At 34.5% G+C, this 20,278-nt stretch overlaps 1 protein-coding gene across 4 annotated transcripts in view; it reads right to left on the reverse strand.

Moving 5' to 3' along the window:
• Positions 1–20,278, reverse strand: part of Acer3 (alkaline ceramidase 3) — a 201,961-nt gene that overhangs the window by 82,553 nt on the left and 99,130 nt on the right. For all 4 annotated transcript variants that reach the window (XM_076846599.2, XM_076846601.2, XM_076846597.2 and 1 more), the window contains exon 3: positions 8,793–8,845. In XM_076846599.2, coding sequence (XP_076702714.1) covers positions 8,793–8,845 — 53 coding nt within the window. The remainder of the gene's footprint in view (positions 1–8,792; positions 8,846–20,278) is intronic.

Consider the following 20,278-nt stretch of genomic DNA (forward strand, 5'->3'; position numbering starts at 1 on the left):
TAGCCCAGTTCCCCTGGAGTGACCCCTGAGCGTTTTAGTCACGGAACAAAACCTGGCACTCAACCACTGAGCCACATCCCCAGCCCTGTTTTGTATTTTACTTAGAGACAGGGTTTCACTGAGTTGCTTAGTGCCTCGCTTTTGCTGAGGCTGGCTTTGAACTTGCGATCCTCTAGTCTTAGCCTCCTAAACCACTAGGATTATAGGTGTGCACCACTGTACTTGGTGGAATGCACAATATTTTCAATGAAATAAATAAAAACAGAAAAGTTTCCAAACCTTAAGAAGGAAATGGGAATTCAAATAAGCAAAGGTGTACAGGACTCCAAATATACAAAATTAAAACAGATCTACTCCAAGACATATTATTATGAAAACAACTAACATACAGAATAAGGATAAAATTCTAAAAGCTGCTAGAGAAAATTAACAGCTCATATTTAGAGGTAAACCAATCTGGATCTTAACTGATTTCTTAACCCCAACCCTAAAAGCTAGGAGGTTTAGGAATAATATATACTGAGCTTGAAAGAAAATGGATGCCAACCAAGAATACTATACCCAGCAAAATTAAGATTCAGACTAGAAGATAAAATAAAAATCTTCCACAACAAACAAAAGCTAAAAGAAATAACTAAAATATTTCATGAAGAAGAAATAAAAAATAAAAATGAAAACTAGCAGAGGAAGGAACTATACTAGAAGACTAGTCAATCAAGAGAGAATCAAATTCAAATTTAAAAACCAGAAATAAATTAAAATGACAGGAAATAAAAATCATCTCTTCATAAAAACATTGAATGTAAATGGGCTAAACTCTTCAATCAAAAGACAAAGATTGGCAGATTGGATTAAAAAACAAGATTCAACAATATGCTCTCTCCAAGAGACTTATTTCATAGGCAAAGACATACACAGACTGAAGGCAAAAGAATGGGAAAAAAATACCATTCACATGGATCTCATAAACAAGTAGGGATTTCTATCCTCATATCAGATAAAGCAGACTTCAAAAGCCAAAGGTAATCAGAGGAGACCATGAAGGCCATTTCATACTGCTTAAGGGAATCATACATCAGTAAGAAACAATGATTGTAAATATTTATGCACCAAACAATGGACATCTCTGTACATCAAACAAATCCTAAAATCAAACAGACCACAACCCAAAAATACTGGGTGAATTTAACATGCCTCTCTAAATAGACCATCTAAACAAAAACTAAATAAAGAAGCTACAGAACTAAAAAATTCAGTTAATAATATACATCTAACAGACATATATAGAATATTTCTTTATCAATGACTTTCTTCTGAGCAGAACATGAAACATTTTCTAAAACAGACCATATTTTAGGCCACAAAACAAATCTTAGAAGATAAAAAAATAGAGGTAATGCCTTATATTCTATCCAATCATGATGAAATGAAATTAGAAATCAACAATAAAATAAAAAAATAGAAACAGGAAAGACAATAGAATGAATCAGACATTACTATCTTACGTGAATATGTGATTATATGACCAACACATAGAGACTTTTGAATGACAGATGGATAACAGAAGAAATTAAGGGAGAAATTTTTAAAAAATCCTTAGAAGTAAATGAGAATAGTGATACAACATATCAAAATCTCTGTAACACTATGAAGGTGATTTTAAGAGGAAAGTTCATAGCATTGAGCTCATATATTAAAAGAATAGAAAGATACAAAATAAATAATCTAACATTACATCTCAAGGGTCTAGAAAAAGAACAAACCATTAGAAGATAGGAAATAACTAAAATCAGAGCCAAAATCAATGAAATTGAGGTTAAAAAATAATTTTAAAAGATTCAATAAAAAGTTGGTTTGAAAGAACAAACAAAATTGATAAAACTCTTAGCCAAGCTAACCAAAACAGGGAAAAAATACAAGTTATTAAAATCCATGATGAAAAATGAAATATCACCACAGACATGACTGAAATACAGAGGATTATCAGAAATTATTTTGAAAATTTATATTCCAACAAGCTAGAAAATCTTGAAGATACTGACAAATTCCTAGAGACACATGACCTACCCAAACTGAATTAGGAGGATTTAGAAAATTTAAATAGATCAATTTCAAGTAATGAAATTTAAGAAGCTATAAAGGATGGAGCTGGAGAATACCATGCCAAGTGAAATAATCCAATCCCCCCAAATCAAAGGCCAAATGTTTCTCTGATATGTAGATGCTAATTTCATAATGGTGGGGGAAGTTAGGGAAGAATAGAAGTATTTGGATTAGAAAAAGGGAAATGAAGGAAAGGAAGGGGGAATGGGAACAGGAAAGATAGTAGAATGAATCAGACATTATTATCTTATGTGAATATGTGATTATATGACCAATTTAATTGTATGTCATGTACAACCAGAAAATATATACCCCAAACCTGTATAATATGTCAAAATACATTCTATTATCATGTATAACTAACTAGAACAAATTTTAAAAATTGTGAAATTAAAAAAAAGCCTGCCAACAAAGAAGAGCCTAGGATCAGATAGATTCTCAGCTGAGTTCTACCAGACCTTTAAAGAGAACTAATACCAATCCTCCTCAAATTATTCCATGAAATAGAAAAGGAGTGAAATTAATTATTTAAATTAATTTCTCCAAACTGATTTTATGACACAAGTGTTATCCTGATACCAAAATCAGACAATGACACATCAGGGAAAGAAAACTTTAGACCAAGAGTCTTAATAAACCATTGGCAAATTACATACAAAAACACATTAAAAAGAGTGCACTATGACCTCATGGGTTTCATCCCAGGTATGCAAGATTGGTTCGACATAAAGGAATCAATAAATGTAATTCACCACAAAAACAGACTTAAATACATATCCATTCATGTTTAAAACCTAGAAAAATTAGAGATAGAAGGAACACACCTAAACATTGTAAAGGTTACATACAACAACCTAAGGCCAACGTCATTCTGAATGGAGAAAAACTGAAAGCTTGTTTAAGTAATGAAACTGAAGAAGCCATCAAAAGCCTACCTTAGAGTTTTTTTCCTCTAATACAGGAACAAGACAGGGATGCCCACTTTTACTACTTCTATTTAACGTAATCCTTGAAACTCTAGCCACAGAAATTAGGCAAGAGAAGGAAATTAAAGGGGTATGAATAGGAAAAGAAAAACTCAAACTATCTGTTTGCCAAAGACATGACCCTATATTTAGAAGACCCAAAAAACTCCTAGAAGTTGGCCAGGTGCAATAGCACATGCCTATAATCCCACAGATAAGGAGTTGAGGCACGAAGAACTTAGTGAGACCCTGTCTCTAAAGAAAATACAAATAGGGCTGGGGATGTGGCACAGTGGTTGAGTGCCCCTGAGTTCTATCCCTGGTACCAAATAAGAAAAGAAACTTCTTGAATTCATAAATGAATTCAGCCTAGTAGCAAGATACAAAATCAACACCCATAAATCAACTGTATTCCCATATTCCAATAATGAATTTGCTGAAAAAGAAATTAGGAAAATGATCCCATTCATAACAGCATAAAATAAAATAAAATACTTGGGAATCAATCTAGCTAAAGAGGTAAAGGACTTCTACAATGAAAACTTTAAAACACTTAAGAAATAAATTGAAGACCTGAGAAAATAGAAAGACTTCCCATTTTCTTGGATAAGCATAAGTAATAGTCAAAATGACCGTATTACCAAAAGTGTGATATAGAGTCAATGAAATTACCATAAAAATTTTAATGATGTTCTTCATAGAAATAGAAAAAGCAGACATGAAATTCATTTGGAAAAACAAGAGGGCCCAGGCCCAAATAGCTAAAGCAATTCTTGGCTAGAAATGTGAAACAGGAGGCATCACACTACCAGACCTTAAATTATACAACAAAGATATAGTAACAAAAATAGCATGGTATTGGCACTAAAACAGGCATGAAGACCAATGGAATAAAATAGAAGACACAGAGACAAAATATAGTTATCTCATAGTAGACAAAGGTACCAAAAACATACTTTGGAGGAAAAACAGCTTCTTTAGTAAATGGTGCTGGGAAAACGGGAAATCCATATGTAGAAGAATGCAATTTGACTCCTCTTCTCTCACCCTGCACAAAACTCAACTCAAAGTGGATGAAAGACCTAGTTTTCAGACTAGAAACCCTGCACCTGTTAAAAGAAAATGTAGGCCAAACATATCAGCTCAGAAACTCACTTCCTTAGCAAACCTCCTAAAGTCCAAGAAATAAAAGATCAATAAATGGGATGGCATCAAATTAAAAAGATTCTTCTCAGCAAAGGAATCAATCAAGAGCTTGAAATGAGAACCTACAGAATGGGAGAAAATCGTTGCCACCTGCACGTCAGATAAGGCATTAATATATAAAGAACTCAAAAAACTTAACATTTTTTTTTCAAAAATCCGATCAATAAATAGGCAAAGGAACTAAACAGATACTTCTCAAAAGAAGAAATATGAATGGTAAATAATATATGAAAAAATGTTCAACATTTCTAGCAATTGAGAAATGTAACTACACTGAGATTTCATCGCACTTGTCAGAACAGCAATGATCAAAAATATAAGTAATAATAAATGTTGGAAAGGATGTAGGAAAGAATACACTTAAACATTGTTTTGTGGGACTGCAAATTGGTGCAACTCTGGAAAGCAGTATGGAGATTCCTCAAAAAATGGTGGTTAGGAATGGAACCACTATTTTACCCAATTATCCCACTCAGTGTTTATCCAAAGGATTTAAAATTACTATAGTGACTAGCATACTATAGTGACATAGCACATCAATGTTTATAGTAGCACAATTCACAATTTAGCTAAGCTATGGAGCCAACCTAGATGCCATTCAACAGATAAGTGATAAAGAAAATGTGGAATATATACACAGTAGAATATTACTCAGCCAATAAAGAAGAATGATTTTATGACATTTACCTGTAAATGGATGGATCTTGAGACTATCTTACTAAGTGAAATAAGCCAAATTCTCCCAAACCAAAGGTTGAATGTTTTCTCTGAGATACAGAAGTTAACCCATAACAAGGGGTGGCAGAGATTAGTTCAATGGAGTAGACAAGGGGGAATGAAGGGGGGTAGGGAAAGGAAAGACAGTGGAATAAATCTGAGACAACTTTCCTATCTATATACATGAATATAACACAGTGAATCTCACCATCATGTATATCCATAAGAAATTAAATTTTTAAAAAATTGATTAATTAATAAATGAAATATGGGAGAGGGGAAGGAGAAGTACTGGGGTCTGAATTAGAACAAGACATATTTCATGCTTGTATAATTATGTCAAAATAGATTCTACTGTCATGTATACCTAAAAAGAACCAATAAAAAAGAAGTATATTATAAAGATTCAGCGTCCAGGCCCCCTCATAGCATCCTTACAACGTATTTGAAAAGTGACATTTGTTAAAATAATAAACTACTGAAATAATGGAAGATCAAAGTCAAAGTTATTTCTCCAGCAATATAGTTTTATCCCCTTGGTGCTTTGGTGCATGGCTTGGGCAGAAGTTAAAGTGTGGATTCACTGTGAATCACGGGAGCCCTCTGCCATAGATGCTATAGCGGATTGAAAGATGGAGAATTCCAATTATTTAAATACTAATATTCAGGAAGAAAACAAGAACATCAGAAACTTGGCAACTTCTAGAAGGAAACAAAGGGGAAACAGCCCTGTGCTGGGCTGCTGTGAACCCCCATTTAGATAACGTCTTCACTCTGCCCATGTTCCCATATCGTACACTAGGTTACCCTGCTGTGTATAAGTTAGCTTCATCCTTCTAGGGCAATGAAACTCAGCACAAAGCTGCACCTGCTACATGGCATCCTCCTTATCCCACTCAGATTGTAACCATGTGCCCAGTGATCTCCCTAGTTTGGGTGGACACCTTATTCTACCCTGAGCTGCCATTTCTGCCTATACATCCTTTTCACTATGGTCTCTGAAACCTGATACGCATTGCCCTGCTGTTCAAGCACTCTTTTTCCCCCTGATTACACTCTGATACTCTACACTATCCCCTATGTGGATACATGCCTTGCATTATTCAAGGGTCAATGCTCTGTGGTGGTGGACTCCCAACTCATGAGAATACACTGTTTCTCTCTCAGGTTTTGACTCTGGGTCACCCCTCCCCGCTATGTGGAAACCAATCTTACCCGACTCAGGCTCTGATACCTCAGTCTGGGCCAGAACCTCCTTCCCTTAGTTTTAGGGTTTCTGATAATATTGCCAAAACGTCTCTAGAAAGGTCCTAACTTTCTTACACTGTCAAAAGATAAGGGAGATTAATCTGGGGATAAAAATTCAGGATTTAAAATCAGAAAAACTGATTTGGGGTTAGAATTTATAACCTGTGAATAATTCACGGTGTTATATTCATGTCAGTCAAATCAGTTAGTCTCTTTCACTTCTAGTACTAGAATGTGTAAAACATGAGTAGTAACTAAGAATTGTCTTGAGGTTTTAATAAAAAAAAGTACCTGGCTATTTGAGAACTGAAAAAAATTCCAGTTACTTTTTAAAAAAATTTTTCTTAGTTGTAGATTGACCAATACCTTTATTTTATTTTATTTTTTATGTGTGCTGAGGATCAAACCAAGTGCCTCACAAATGCTAGGCGAGCACTCTACCATTGAGTCACAATCCCAACCCCTCCAATTACTTTTAAATAAGATAACATGCAAAGTTCTATTTTCAGGATTATTAATTAGCTGTAGCTCACTGGTATGGCAGAATATTGCAATTTTTAAGTATTGTGAATATCAATGATACCATTTCTTACTTTATGGTTTCTTACTTTATGGATATGAGGTGTCCCCAAAAAGTTCTTGTGTCAATGCAGGGATGTTTAGAGGTGAAACGATTACATTATAAAAGCTGTACTCTAATCAGTCCATCCAAATTTGAAGGAATTACTGTGCTGGATGGTAACTCTGGGCTATGGGAAGTGGCTGGAGGAGGTGTGTCACTAGGGCCACACCCTGGAAGGGTTCACCTTCCCTGCAGCACTACATAGTACCTCTCTCACCTACACCGCCTGCTTCCTGGCCTCCATGTCCTGAGTTGCTGCCTCTGCCTTGCTCTTCCACCATGATGTTCTACCTCATCTTGGTCCCAGAAATGTGGAGTCAGCCCACATGGACTGAAATCTTTGAAACTGAGCCCATAATAAACTTTTCTTTCTCTAAGTTGTTCTTATTGGGTGTTTTCATCATAGCAACAAAAAACTAACACACCATTTTTTCCTACATTTCATATTCTACCTTTGCAAGTATTGCTATACACACCACACATTGTAATGAGTCCCTGTATCTGCTTCCATCATAATGTAAATCTAGTAATTTCATTCTTTTACTACCTAAAAATTTTGAACTACTTCTTTCAGAGTCTGTTTTAATGTCTTTAACCTTTATAGATTCTTCCAAGCACCCCCATGTTGCCACAAATCATTTACATTTCCTTCAAATTAATTTTTACATTCCATCACTGTTTTCCCAACAAGAAAATGTAAAAATAAGTGTTTGTTCTATGCTTTACTAGAATTAGACCTGTCTTGTCCAAATGTGTATTCCCCAAGTCAAGCAGAGCATGCTGCATAGAACATGACACCTTATATAAATATTTGTTGAATATTAGAATCAATTCTAAGAATTGTTATACATTTAATAACTATATTAATAATAAATAAGACTGTTGTATATGTACAATGTCATTGTCCAACATGATAGCCACCAGCCACTCCAATATGTCAAACAAGCCAAATCTGAACTGAAATATACTGCAGATATAAAATATATCAGATTTCAGAACGTGAAGTACTTTATTAAATTTTTAATATTGATTATATGTCAAAGTAACACTTTTGTAATATTAATATATTAATTGCACCCATAGCTTACTTTTTTAAATGTGGCTACTAGAAAGTCTTCCTACCTTTCAGCACTGGGGATTGAATCCAGGTGTGCTTTACCACTGATCACTTTTTATTTTACTTTGAGACAGGGTCTCAGCAAGTTGCCCAGGATAGCCCCGAACTTACAATCCTCCTGCTTCAGTTTCCCAAACTGCTGAAATTAACAGGCATATTCCACCAAGCCCAGCTGATAAAGTCATAATTTCAGGTCCTATTTCTACTGGACAGTGATATTCTAGAAGTTCCTGGGTTAATGATGGTAAACCAAGTGGTCAAAAGCTCGAGCACTAGACATATGGCCTCCTTAGATAAAGAATAGGAACTAAAAATCCTTGCATGATTCTAAAATTTTACCAATTAGAAAGATATGAGACCATTCACACATGGATATCTTGGAGATATAAAAGAAGGCAGGCATCTAAGAATAAGAATACATTGTTCTCAGCAGTAGAGCTCTTGCCTAGCACATGTGGGGCCCTGGGTTCTATCAGCACCACATAAAAATAAAATAAAAGTACTGTGTCCAACTACAACTAAAAAACAAACAAAAAATTAAAAAAAGAATACACTGTTTTGGTGAACTGATTATGTCTTTGAAAAATGTCTCTACACAACTCTAGAATGCTTCTCTAAAATTATAATGCCTGAAAAGAGGTGGTATAAAAAATGATACCAATTTCACTTGTTTTCTTTATAAACAACTCAACTATTCACTTCTTTACTTTAATCCCATATTTTAATTTTCCTTTATTTATGTGCTCTTTTCTCAAATCTGAAGTGTCTTTAGATTTAGAAAAATAAGCATTTAGTCAATTCTGTCATTACTAACCTGCATTTCATATTGCAGAGTCATGTGGAAGCACCAGGATCCCATTCCTACCACTGAAATGTAAACAAACAAACACAAATTAGCATAAAATTCTTTGGGAGTAACCAGAGTGACTTAAGACAATAAGACATTTTCCAGCATTGAGTTGTTTGTTTTTTTTATTTTTTAATATTTATTTTTTAGTTTTCGGTGGACACAACCTCTTTATTTTATTTTTATGTGGTGCTGAGGATCAAACCCAGGGCCCTGCACATGCCAGGTGAGTGTGCTACCACTTGAGCCATATCACCAGCCCCAGCATTGAGTTTTTTTAAACATTTTTTTTAATATTTATTTTTTAGTTTTAGGTGAACACAATATCTTTATTTTATATTTATGTGGTTCTGAGGATCAAACCCAGTGCCTCATGCATGGTAGGCAAGCACTCTACCACTGAGCCACAATCCCAGCCCCAGCATTGAGTTTTAAGGAAAACAAAGTGTATAAAATCTTGTGGTAAAATATAGCTGACTCTGGATATGTTCAATAATTGAAATTTCATATAGAAGAAAATGAGTACAATATAAGTGCTTTTAAATTCCCTCCACTATGTGATTTACTAGATTAACAACATCCCATTATTCATAAATGGAATATTATAAAATGTGTTACTGGATGCTCAGGATAAGCTTTAAATGTGCACAGCTAGTTTAGTACTCTTCAGTACTACTTTGCACTTCTGATCCAAACAGCTGAGCTGTATGCTTAGAGTAAGGGCCAGTCAATTATGCTTGCTCCCAAATCTGCTAATGACGTGGTATTATTAGTAATACAAACTACAAAAAGAGAGCTTCTATTTCTAAAAGAACAATTTTTAAATGCTTAAAACACATTCTATAAAAGTGAGTTGCTAATAAAAATTTCTATTGAAGTGGGTATGTGTTAGATACCTAACAAAGATTGGGAAACAATGGTAACCATCTAAAAAGATACTGTATTCATGTCTCAAGTTCTCCCCAAGCTTCTCCACCTTAAGTAAATTATTATTAAGTTAAATAAACTATTGTCTTATTAAACTTACTATCTTTTAGCAACTATTATCAAGTAAACTATTATCATGTTAAGAGTTTTTTAAATGTTGGATTTTTAACAAGAAAGACTAAATAGAATTAAATTTAGTCCCATATTCAAAGGCCATGCCCTTTATCAAATAATAAGATTATACAACTAGGAGGTTTTCAAGATGGAGGAATAGAGGAGGTCACTTTTCTGTCTGCTCCATGGAGTGAAACTAAGAAAGCAGACAGGCAGCTTCTCAGCAAGGTGGGTGAACAAAAAAAAGAGTAGGGGAACTTTACTGGAATTTAAAACTGGACATTAAAAGAATAGGGACTCAGGAGGTTGATATAAAAATAAGGAAAAAATACCCAGCAGCACAATCACTGCAGCAGGAAGCACCAGCCAGAGCAGTCCCTCTGTGAGCACAGTGGAAGGACAAAGGAATTAAAGGAACCCAAATTTTGGGGAGGCCCCAGCCGTGTCTGGGCACAAAGTGTTAAGAGATCAAAGACATTGCCTGGCAAACCTGAAAGATGTGCTGCACAATATCTGCATGTGGGTAAAGAAGCTGCCATATCTCTAGGAGGCATGAGGAAGACAAAGGAAGGAACTATTTCATAGCTGCTGCATGGGGGCCAGCAGCTGATGGGGTTGATTCCTGGCAAACCGAGTTTGGCCTGAAATACAGGCCTGGTTAACACACAATGCATGACACAGAATGTGCTTAATTGACCAGGAGAAAATCAAACCTGGAAAGGTTTACACAGGGTTTAACTGGTTGTTGAAACCCACCTGTTTCTACCCCTCTGCCTCTATTCCAACTGCTTGCAGAACCAGCTGGGAGAGATAGATGCAACTGGCCTGGAACTCAGAAGGGCAGAGGCAGGAGAGACTGTTTGAAGACTGAAGCCAAGACCAGGAAACATGGGGTCTGAAGGTGATGTAAGGGACTAAGAACTGGGTCTCCAACCACATGAATCCCTGGGGTACAGTCTTTCAGCATGGACCAGCAAGTACTGGTTGCTGGAGGTGCACTGATTTAAAAATCTCCAGACCAACAGGCATTCAGCAAAGAGCCTGGAACCTATCCTAGCCTAAGCCCTGCCTCAGAAATTCTGCCTAAGAGATTACCTCCCTTACTCCAGCAATCCAGAGGGTAGAGCGTCACACTCCAGAAGATACCATCTAAAACTGCTGGGAAGAGAAGCTGAGAATATTTTGAACTCCAACAGAAAGTTCTTTAACTTTTCATCAAGATCTTTTTTTTTTAATTATTCTTTTTCTGTTTAATTGTGACCTTAATGGTACATGGACATTTATACATATTCATATTTGTTTTTTTCTCATTTCTAGTATTTATGAAGCCAGTTACTTTTCATGGTTTAGGTTTTTTGTTGTTGTTGTTTGTTTGCTTGTTTGTGTGTGTGTGTGTGAACTAGGATGTTTGATTAGTATATGTTTTTCATTTTTATTTTAAAAATTTTTAAAATTTTTACTTTATATATACATATATTTTTTTTCTCCTGTTTCCCTTGATTCTCTTTTCTTCTGTTAACAGCCAATCTCTATTGTTCTGTCTTACACTCTTCCTTTAATCTTTTACTTATTTTTATCCTCTCCTCCCTCCTAATCATTAGCTCCTATATCACTTCTATTCTCTCCCTGTCCACTATTTGAAATTATAAACCCTGTTGCAAACTTGCTGTTTTTATTGTAGGTAATAACTGATCATATAATTTCTGTTTATTGTGATAATTAACATTGTAGATGTCATAGCAGGAACAATTTGGTTTAATACTGCATATTGTTTACATTGGTTGCTGTTATTTGTCTCCCCTTAAATAGTGAGATACTGAAAACCTTCAGGAACACTATAAATCCACAGGGTAGAAACTCTATTGCCTTAAATCCATACTGTTAGATGGGTACATGCATAAACAATTTCAAAAAGCAAGGGAACAAACTGTCCCAAACAAACCAACATTCCAATAACAGAATCCATTGACACCACAAAAGAAGAAATGCCAGTGAAGGAGTTTAGAATGTACATAATTACATTGATCTGGGAAGTAAAGGATGGTATAAGAAATGAAATGAGGGAGAAAATACAGGAAGTGAAAGATAACTTCAATAAAGAGGCAGAGATTCTGAAGAAAAAACAAAAACAAACAAAAAAAAAAACACAAGCAGAAATCCTCAAAATGAAGGAAACAATAAACCAAATTTAAAATTCAATAGAAAGTATCACCAACAGACTAGATCACTTGGAAGACAACTTCAGGCAATATAGACAAAATATATAATCTTGAAAATAGAGTTGACCATGGAGAGAATATGTTAAGAAACCAAGAACAGAAATTTCAAGAACTATGGAATAACATGAAAAGACCAAATTTAAAATTTATTGGGATAGATGAAGGTACAGAGGTACAAACCAAAGGAATGCACAAGCTTTTCAATAAAATAATATCAGAAATTTTCCCAAATCTCAAGAATGAAATGGAAAATCAAATACAAGAGCCTTAGAGGACACCAAATATACAAATTACAACAGACCCACACCAACACACATTATAATGCAAATGCCTACCATACAGAATTAAAGACAGAATTTTAAAGACTGTAAGATAAAAATATCAGATTACACATAGGGGGAAACCAATTTGGATCTCAGCTGATTTCTCAACACAGACCCTCAAAGCTAGGAGGTCCTAGAATAATATATACCAAGCTTTTAAAGAAAATGAATGCAAACCAAGAATCCTATTATCCAGCAAAATGAATCTTCATATTTGAAGATGAAATAGAAACCTTCCATGATAAACAAAAGTTAAAAGAATTTGCAACTAGAAAGCCTGCACTACAGAACAATCTCAACGAAATAGTACATGAAGATGAAATTAAAAAAAAAAAAAGTGAAAACCAGTAAACAGAAGAACTACACTAAAGGAATAGTTGATCAAAGGAGAAACAAATTCAAATTAAGAACTAGAAATAAACCAAAATGACCAGGAATATAAATCATATCTCAATAATAACCTTGAGCATTAATGGCCTAAATTCATCAATCAAAAGACAAAGACTGGCAAACTGAATTAAAAAACAAGACCCAACAATATGCTGTCTCCAAAAGACAGACCTCATAGGCAAAGACACCCAGACTGAAGGTGAAAGGATGGGAAAAAACATATTGCTCACATGGATCATGGAACAAGCAGGAGTTCTATTCTCATATCAGAAAAAGGGGATTTTAAGTCAAAGTTAATCAGAAGGGACAAAGAGGACATTTCATACCACTTAAGGGAATTTATACATCAACAAGACATAACAATAGTAAATACTTATGCCCCCCAAATTAAAGCATCTACATACATCAAACAAACCCTTCTCAAACTCAAGAATCAAATAGACCATAACACGATAATACTGGGTAACTTTAACACGCCTCTATCACCACTGGATAGATCCTCCAAACAAAAATTAAATAAAGAAATTATAGAAGTAAAAAATACAATTGATAATTTAGGCTTAACAGCATATATAGAATATTTCATCCATCAAAGACTGAATATTGATAATTTAGGCTTAACAGCATATATAGAATATTTCATCCATCAAAGACTGAATACACATTCTTCTCAACAGCATACAGATTCTTCTCTAATATAGACCAGGTTATGTAAATGATCACATATATTGGTATACAATTGTAATATTACCATAATATATTTTTAGCATCTGTAAGGTTATTTTGATAGCTCCTTTCTATTGATATTAATTTTGTGTTCTTGCTTTTTCTTGATTAGACTTATTTATTTTTAACCAAATTTTAGCTATATAATTTCTCCTCTATTTCATATATTTCTGCTCCTACTCTTATTTTTTCTTTCCTACTACATCATTTGAAAATAATATGATTGTTATTCTAGCTTCCTTCTGATACAAGTACTTTAAGTTAAAAATGTTATCTGCATACTGTTTGATCCAAGAGATCCTGATATTTTAAGCTTTTATTATCACTTAGTTCAGAGTACTTTTTATTTACTTTTTTTGTGATTTCTTTCTTAACCACTGAGATATTTATAAGTGTACCATTTAATTTTGAAAAAGTTGACATATGGGAGTGGGGTTATAATATATCTTAAGGTGATTGATTTCCAATGTAATAAATCATGGAGAAAACAGTCTGCATGATTTAAAATTTTAAAAAGTAATAGAAATGCTTTTTATACTGATTGTATTGTTTATATACATGTTAAAACTAAATAAGCTGTTATACTTCAAATATGTGCATTCTATTGTACTTCAATTTTACCTCAATAAAGCTATGGAAAAAATATCATACAACTATATGTCTTGACAAAAAATGAAACTTTTAAGATTTTATATATTTTCATTACTTCAGTTACAACTTAAAAAGAAAAACCTGAATGAATTCAGCACCTATAACATCGAATTATAGAAAAGTTCTCTGAAGAAGTCCAGTTCAGCATTGACTGAGCACTTTCTACTTGCCAAAGAGTTATAGATCCTGAGTACAAAGAGAAGATCCAGTCATTAATGAATGACTTAATGAATCATGTAATCTTAGTGGAGAAGACAGAAACACAGAAGTTATCAGAACATGGAGACAAGTGTAGAGTATCAGGGGAACACAGAGAAGAGACACTTGTGAAGGAAATCAGAATGCAAGAACCAATGGCAGAGGCAACACTTACGGGGCACACAGGAGTTAGCCCAATGAACATGCTGAACAGGGTGTTATCAAATAATTTGTATAAAGTCATCTGGAAAATTTCAAACTATTTGTTATTCTTGCTTTTTAAAATATCATTGTATACATTGTTATCACATTATTTTTACTTCTCAAAATGAGATGGGGGAAACGGTTACTGCACTCATTTCACTAGAGCAATCATGAAATAGGCTGGGTAGTGTTTTATCTCAAAAGGAAAAATCAGAAGTTACAAAGGTGGATAAATTATCTAATGGCAGGGAAAAAACCCTAAGAACTATTTAGATCTAAACCTGTTTAAAATGCTCTCATTACTGATAAATTATATATCATTAAAAGTCTGATTTGGGGGACTGGGATTGCAGTTCAGTGGTACAGCACTCACCTAGCATGCGTGAGACACTGGGTTTGATCCTTAGCAACCCATAAAAATAAAATAAAGGTATTGTGTTCACCTGAAACTAAAAATGCATATATTTTTTAAAAGTCTGACTTTTTTAGGTCTCAATAATTTATTTCCTTTCAATAATCTGGGCAACACATAAAATAGTACTCTGCTAGAAAATGTATTCTGGTGGCTATTCTGAGGTTTCAATTCCTTTCAAGGGAGAGCAGCACTAGGTTTACTTCTTCATTTTATTTCCATTTCTTTTAAAAATTACTCTGCTACAACTGATATTTCTATACATTTAGAAAGCAAAGAGATGTAACAGGATAGCACAGCATTACCTTTGTTCATACAATATTTTATATTTTGTCCCTTTAAAGAAAACCACCAATTGTTGCTAAATTTTTGTTTATCAACTTTATTGAGATATTCACCTACCATAGAATTCATTTATTTAATGTGTACAATTCAATGGTTTTTAAATATGGAGTTATGTAAATATCACCACCTAATTTTATAACATTTTCATCACTCCCCCCAAAAAAATCCATTTATAAGTCATAATTTTTTTCTATAAACTTCTCCAGCCTTAGAGAATCATTAATCTACTTTCTGTCTCTATAGATATGCCTATCTTAATAAAGCAAAGTTGTTAGAAAACTACACACACATCTACACATATAACTAGGCATTAACATACTTGGTTTTGCATTTAAAAAACATCAGTCCTATTATGTTGCAGAGCCCATCCTTGGACCTACATGGAGGAATGCTTAACTTGTTCATTGTGCAGTAGGGAAGTCCTAACATAGAATACTATGTTTTGGGACAAAGTGCTGTCAGAACACTAGCAAGCACTATTTCCTTGCTCCTTTGACAAGGAATTATTCCCCTGTTGGTGCAAGGTCAGCCTACGTGGCAGTTTCTCGACTCTGGGTATCTGGACTTCTGTAAGATAGGTTGTGTATCACCTCTGGTCTATCATGACTGTTATGTATAAAATTGGCACATACCCACTATAAAAGCTATTTTTGCTGTGGCAATAAAACAGACGCTGTTCTCTGAAACCATCTCCAGAAGGGTTTCTCGGAGCCCTCAAGCTCCCCACAGTTGATGCTGGAAGGGCAGGCCCTCTCAGCACTGTTACAATAAAGGAAAATGTCTAAAGAGGTAGTTTCACAACTTGATAACAGAAATATTTTTACGCCACACACACTCACACACACACATTTACAAATTATATATGTACTGTGGTGCCAATATACATATTTAAAAACCTAAAAAACATAAATTTAGAAAAATAAAGAAGACATATACAAATAAAAGTTGAAGAGGTGTTCCTGCATCCCAACAGATAATCCTTCTTATTCCTGGAGGTGTGAGCATCCTACATGTTTTTTTTTGGGGGGGGGGCGGTTACCAGGAATTGGTGCTCACTGGGGCACTCGACCAATGAGCCATATCCCTAGCCTTATTTTGCATTTTGTTAGAGACAGGGTCTCACTGAGTTGCTTAGTGCCTCACTAAATTGCTGAGGCTGGCTCTGAATTCTCCATCCTCCTGCCTCTGCCTCCTCAGCTGCTGGGATTATAGGCGTGTGCCACAGCACCAGGCCCTATACGGTTTTTATTTTGTTTTCATTTCATTTTATTTTTGGTACTAGTGATGGAATCCAGTGGCTCTACCACTGAGCTATATATCTCAGTCTCACTAACTTGCTGAGATTGGCCTTGAACTTGCAATTCTCCTGCCTCAACATCCTAAAATGCTGATATTTTGCATATGCTACTGTACCCAGTTTATTTGGCTAGTATAAATAGTAAAGCATAAATTCCTTGAAAGGCATAGGTGGGGCTTCCTCATCTGGTTCTACCCATTTCTTCTTTTGCAACCTATAGTTCAATCACATCATACTGCTTTCTGTCTCTGGCCTCACAATGTCAACTCTAGTCTAGATTAGTGTAGTGAGCTCCTGTTCTACTCATATTGACCAATTTTTAACATTTTGCTATTTTTTTTCTGAGTCATTTATGAGTAAAATGGCTACATCATGTCCTTTTACTCTTAATACTTCAGTGTGTATCCATATTGTTATCTCCTAAGTAAAATCCTCTCTGCTTCCTTTTTATTTAAGTCTATCATACAAGGAATCTCAGAAATAATGTTTGACTAAGTCAGTTGTTATCAGCTTTTGGTGTACACTGGCTTTACCTATATGGCTTTATAAATGCCAGGCCAGTTCAGACAGTCCTGATTCAATGTGTGCCTGTTACTTGTATTTTAAGGATATGTCAATGATTCTGTTGCATATTAAAAGCCAAAGATTCCTGTTAGATTCTAAGGTTCCTAAAGGAGTATATATATATACTTTTAAAATTTTTGCATCAAATAGTAGCACTATGCATGATACTTTGTATGTTCTATCTCCAAACATTTCAAAAGTCCTACAAGCCCCAATAAAATTCACCATTATTCCCATTTTGTGTAGCAAAAAAGCAATGCTCAGAAAGATTAATTAACTAAGGTTACATAACTGGTAAGAGGCAGAAATAAGATTAGAAACAAAGACTGTCTGGCCCTAAAGTTCTTTTCTACATTTCACTGCCCTTGGGAGCAAAGAAATTTTAAAATTTTGGTAAGATTGGGGGAGTGTCCAAAAATTTGAACTTTTATTTAGACTCTCTTGGTGTGCCATGCTTCCATGAGGTAATAAGTCCAGGTGAGATGGGCATAATGTCACACTGCTGAGATGCTGAGGCAGGAGAATTTCGAGTTCAAAGCCAGCCTCAGTAATGGCAAGGCTGCTAAGCAGCTCAGTGAGACCCTGTCTCTAATAAAATACAAAATAGGACCGGAGATGTGGCTCAATGGTTGAATGCCCTTGAATTCAATCCCTAATACCAAAAAAAAAAAAAAAAAAAAAAATCCAGCTGAGAAAACAGCAACAAAAAACTAGGTCTCAGTTACTAAAGACAATAAAAATAGAAAGAGGCAGATTCTAGAAATCACAAAGATAGAACCTAAATATTTGGCAAATTAACATATATGGAACTCCAAAGAGGAGGAGAGTCTAATTTTCAGATATATTTGTATGTAAAAATTTTTAAGCCATTTATGATACATCCTTTTATGATTTTAACAGTATATATTCTAGATCCTTAATAGAGGACTATCAAGCATGAAACTGGTTTTGTGCCCAGGATCTAAGAAACCAGCAAAAGAAACAAGGGCAGGAGGTGGTTTGCAAAGGGAAGGGAGAAATAAACTAGGATGCTTGAAATCAGCTCCCTAATGTAAACTAAATGGAGGAAACTCAGCTGTATCTCTACATTTCATTTCACAAGTAATCAAAGAAGAGTTCAGAAAGAATTTTGGACATTTCCTCTCCAATCAGTAATTAAGAGATGGTCATATAAGTAGCTTGGTAGAATTACCTAAGGCAGAAAGTGTGACAAATTCCTTGATTTTCTGTTTTATTGACTGTTTCATTACTAAGTATAATTGCTAAGATTTAAAAAAAATATTAGTCCAGTATGCAGTATTCTAAAGCATCCACTCAATTTCTCCTTGATAGGAAATATAATATATTAAGATCCTTCCAGAGGATGCTGATCTAGTCAGGCAGTGACAGGTATGATCACATGAATTCAATTAAGGCTGCTCTATGTAAAGACTTTCCAATGGTCCTCTTCTTAGTAGAATGACTTTGCATCACTGACATTTTTCCTTCTTGAACTTTCTATTTCAGATAAAGAAATAAAAACTTTTTAGACTTTTTTTCCTACTCACTGTTGATGTTGTGATTGTTTTATAACTTATTTCTTGTTACTCATTACCTATTCATTTAGATAACTGCATAACTAGATTTTGTTGTTTTTGCTTATTTATTTGCATTAATCTCCCATCACTTTAACATTAAACTCTCTAGGGACAAGGACCTTGTCTTTGTTTTTAATTGACCTAATTTTATCTTTTTCTTATTAGATCTTAATGGTTATACACAGATAATAGTTGGGTTCATTCTGACAAACTCAGACATGCCTGGAGATTGATTTCAGTTCATAATTATTCCTTTTTCTCAGGTGCTCCCCTCCCTCTCTTTCCTCTACTCTACTAGACTATTAATTTGTATTTGATTGGTTCTTTACATGATCTTATCCTTCCCTCCTCCTTTCCTTTATTTTACTCTAGCTTCCACATATGAGAGAAGACATTCAACCTTTGAGTTTCTGAATTTGGCTAATTTCCCTTAGCATGATATTCTCAATTTTCATCCATTTAATGGCAAATGCCACAATTTCATTCTTTTTAATAGCTGAGTAGAACTCCATTATACACATAAATGCCACAATTAATCCATTTATCTATTGATAGACATCTGGGTTGCTTCCATAATTTAGCTGTTGTCAATTGTGCTGCTATAAACATTGATGTGGCTTTGTCACTGTAATATGTTGATTTTAGAGCTTTGGGAAAATATCCAGGATTGGGATAGCTGGGTCATATGGTGGTTCCATTTCAAGTTTTTTGAGGAATATCCATACTACTTTTAGAGTGTTTGTACTAATCTGTAGTCCCATCAACAATGCATGAGTGTTCACTTTCCCCCCACATTCTCACTAGTATTTATTATTATTTATGTTCTTGATAACTGTAGAATTGACTGGAGTAAGATAAAATCTTTTTTATTATTTTTTAAATATATTTTAGTTATAGGTGGACACTATATTTATTTTTTTTATTTTTATGTGGTGCTGAGGGATCAAGTCTGGTGCCTCATGCATGTTAGAGCTCTACCTCTGAGCCACAACCCTAGCCCTTATTATTTATTTTAATTAGGTATATATGACAGCATAATGCATTTTGATTCATTGTACACAATAGCAGCACAACTTTTCATTTCTCTAGTTGAACATGATATAATGTCGATATGTACAGTCATACATGTACCTAGCAGAATGATGTCCATCTTTTCCACCATCTTTCCTGCCCCCAAGCACTCTCCCTAACCCTCCTTTCCCTTTGCCCAAAGTTCCTCCATTTTTCTCATTCCTCCCACCCCCTTTATGGATCAGCATCCACATATCAGGGGGAACATTCGGACTTCGGTTTTTTGGAATTGGCTTAATTTGCTTAACATGATATTCTCCAATTCCATCCATTTATAAGCAAATGTTCTCTTTTAATGCTGAGTAACATTCCATTGTGTATATATACCACAGTTTCTTTATCCATTTATCTATTGAAGGGCATCTATGAATATTGATAAGATATAAAATATTAAGAGTGTTTTTGATTTGCATTTCCCTTATTGCTAAGAGATGT

This window comes from Callospermophilus lateralis, chromosome 2 (assembly GCF_048772815.1).
Source record: "Callospermophilus lateralis isolate mCalLat2 chromosome 2, mCalLat2.hap1, whole genome shotgun sequence".
Lineage (NCBI taxonomy): Eukaryota > Metazoa > Chordata > Mammalia > Rodentia > Sciuridae > Callospermophilus > Callospermophilus lateralis.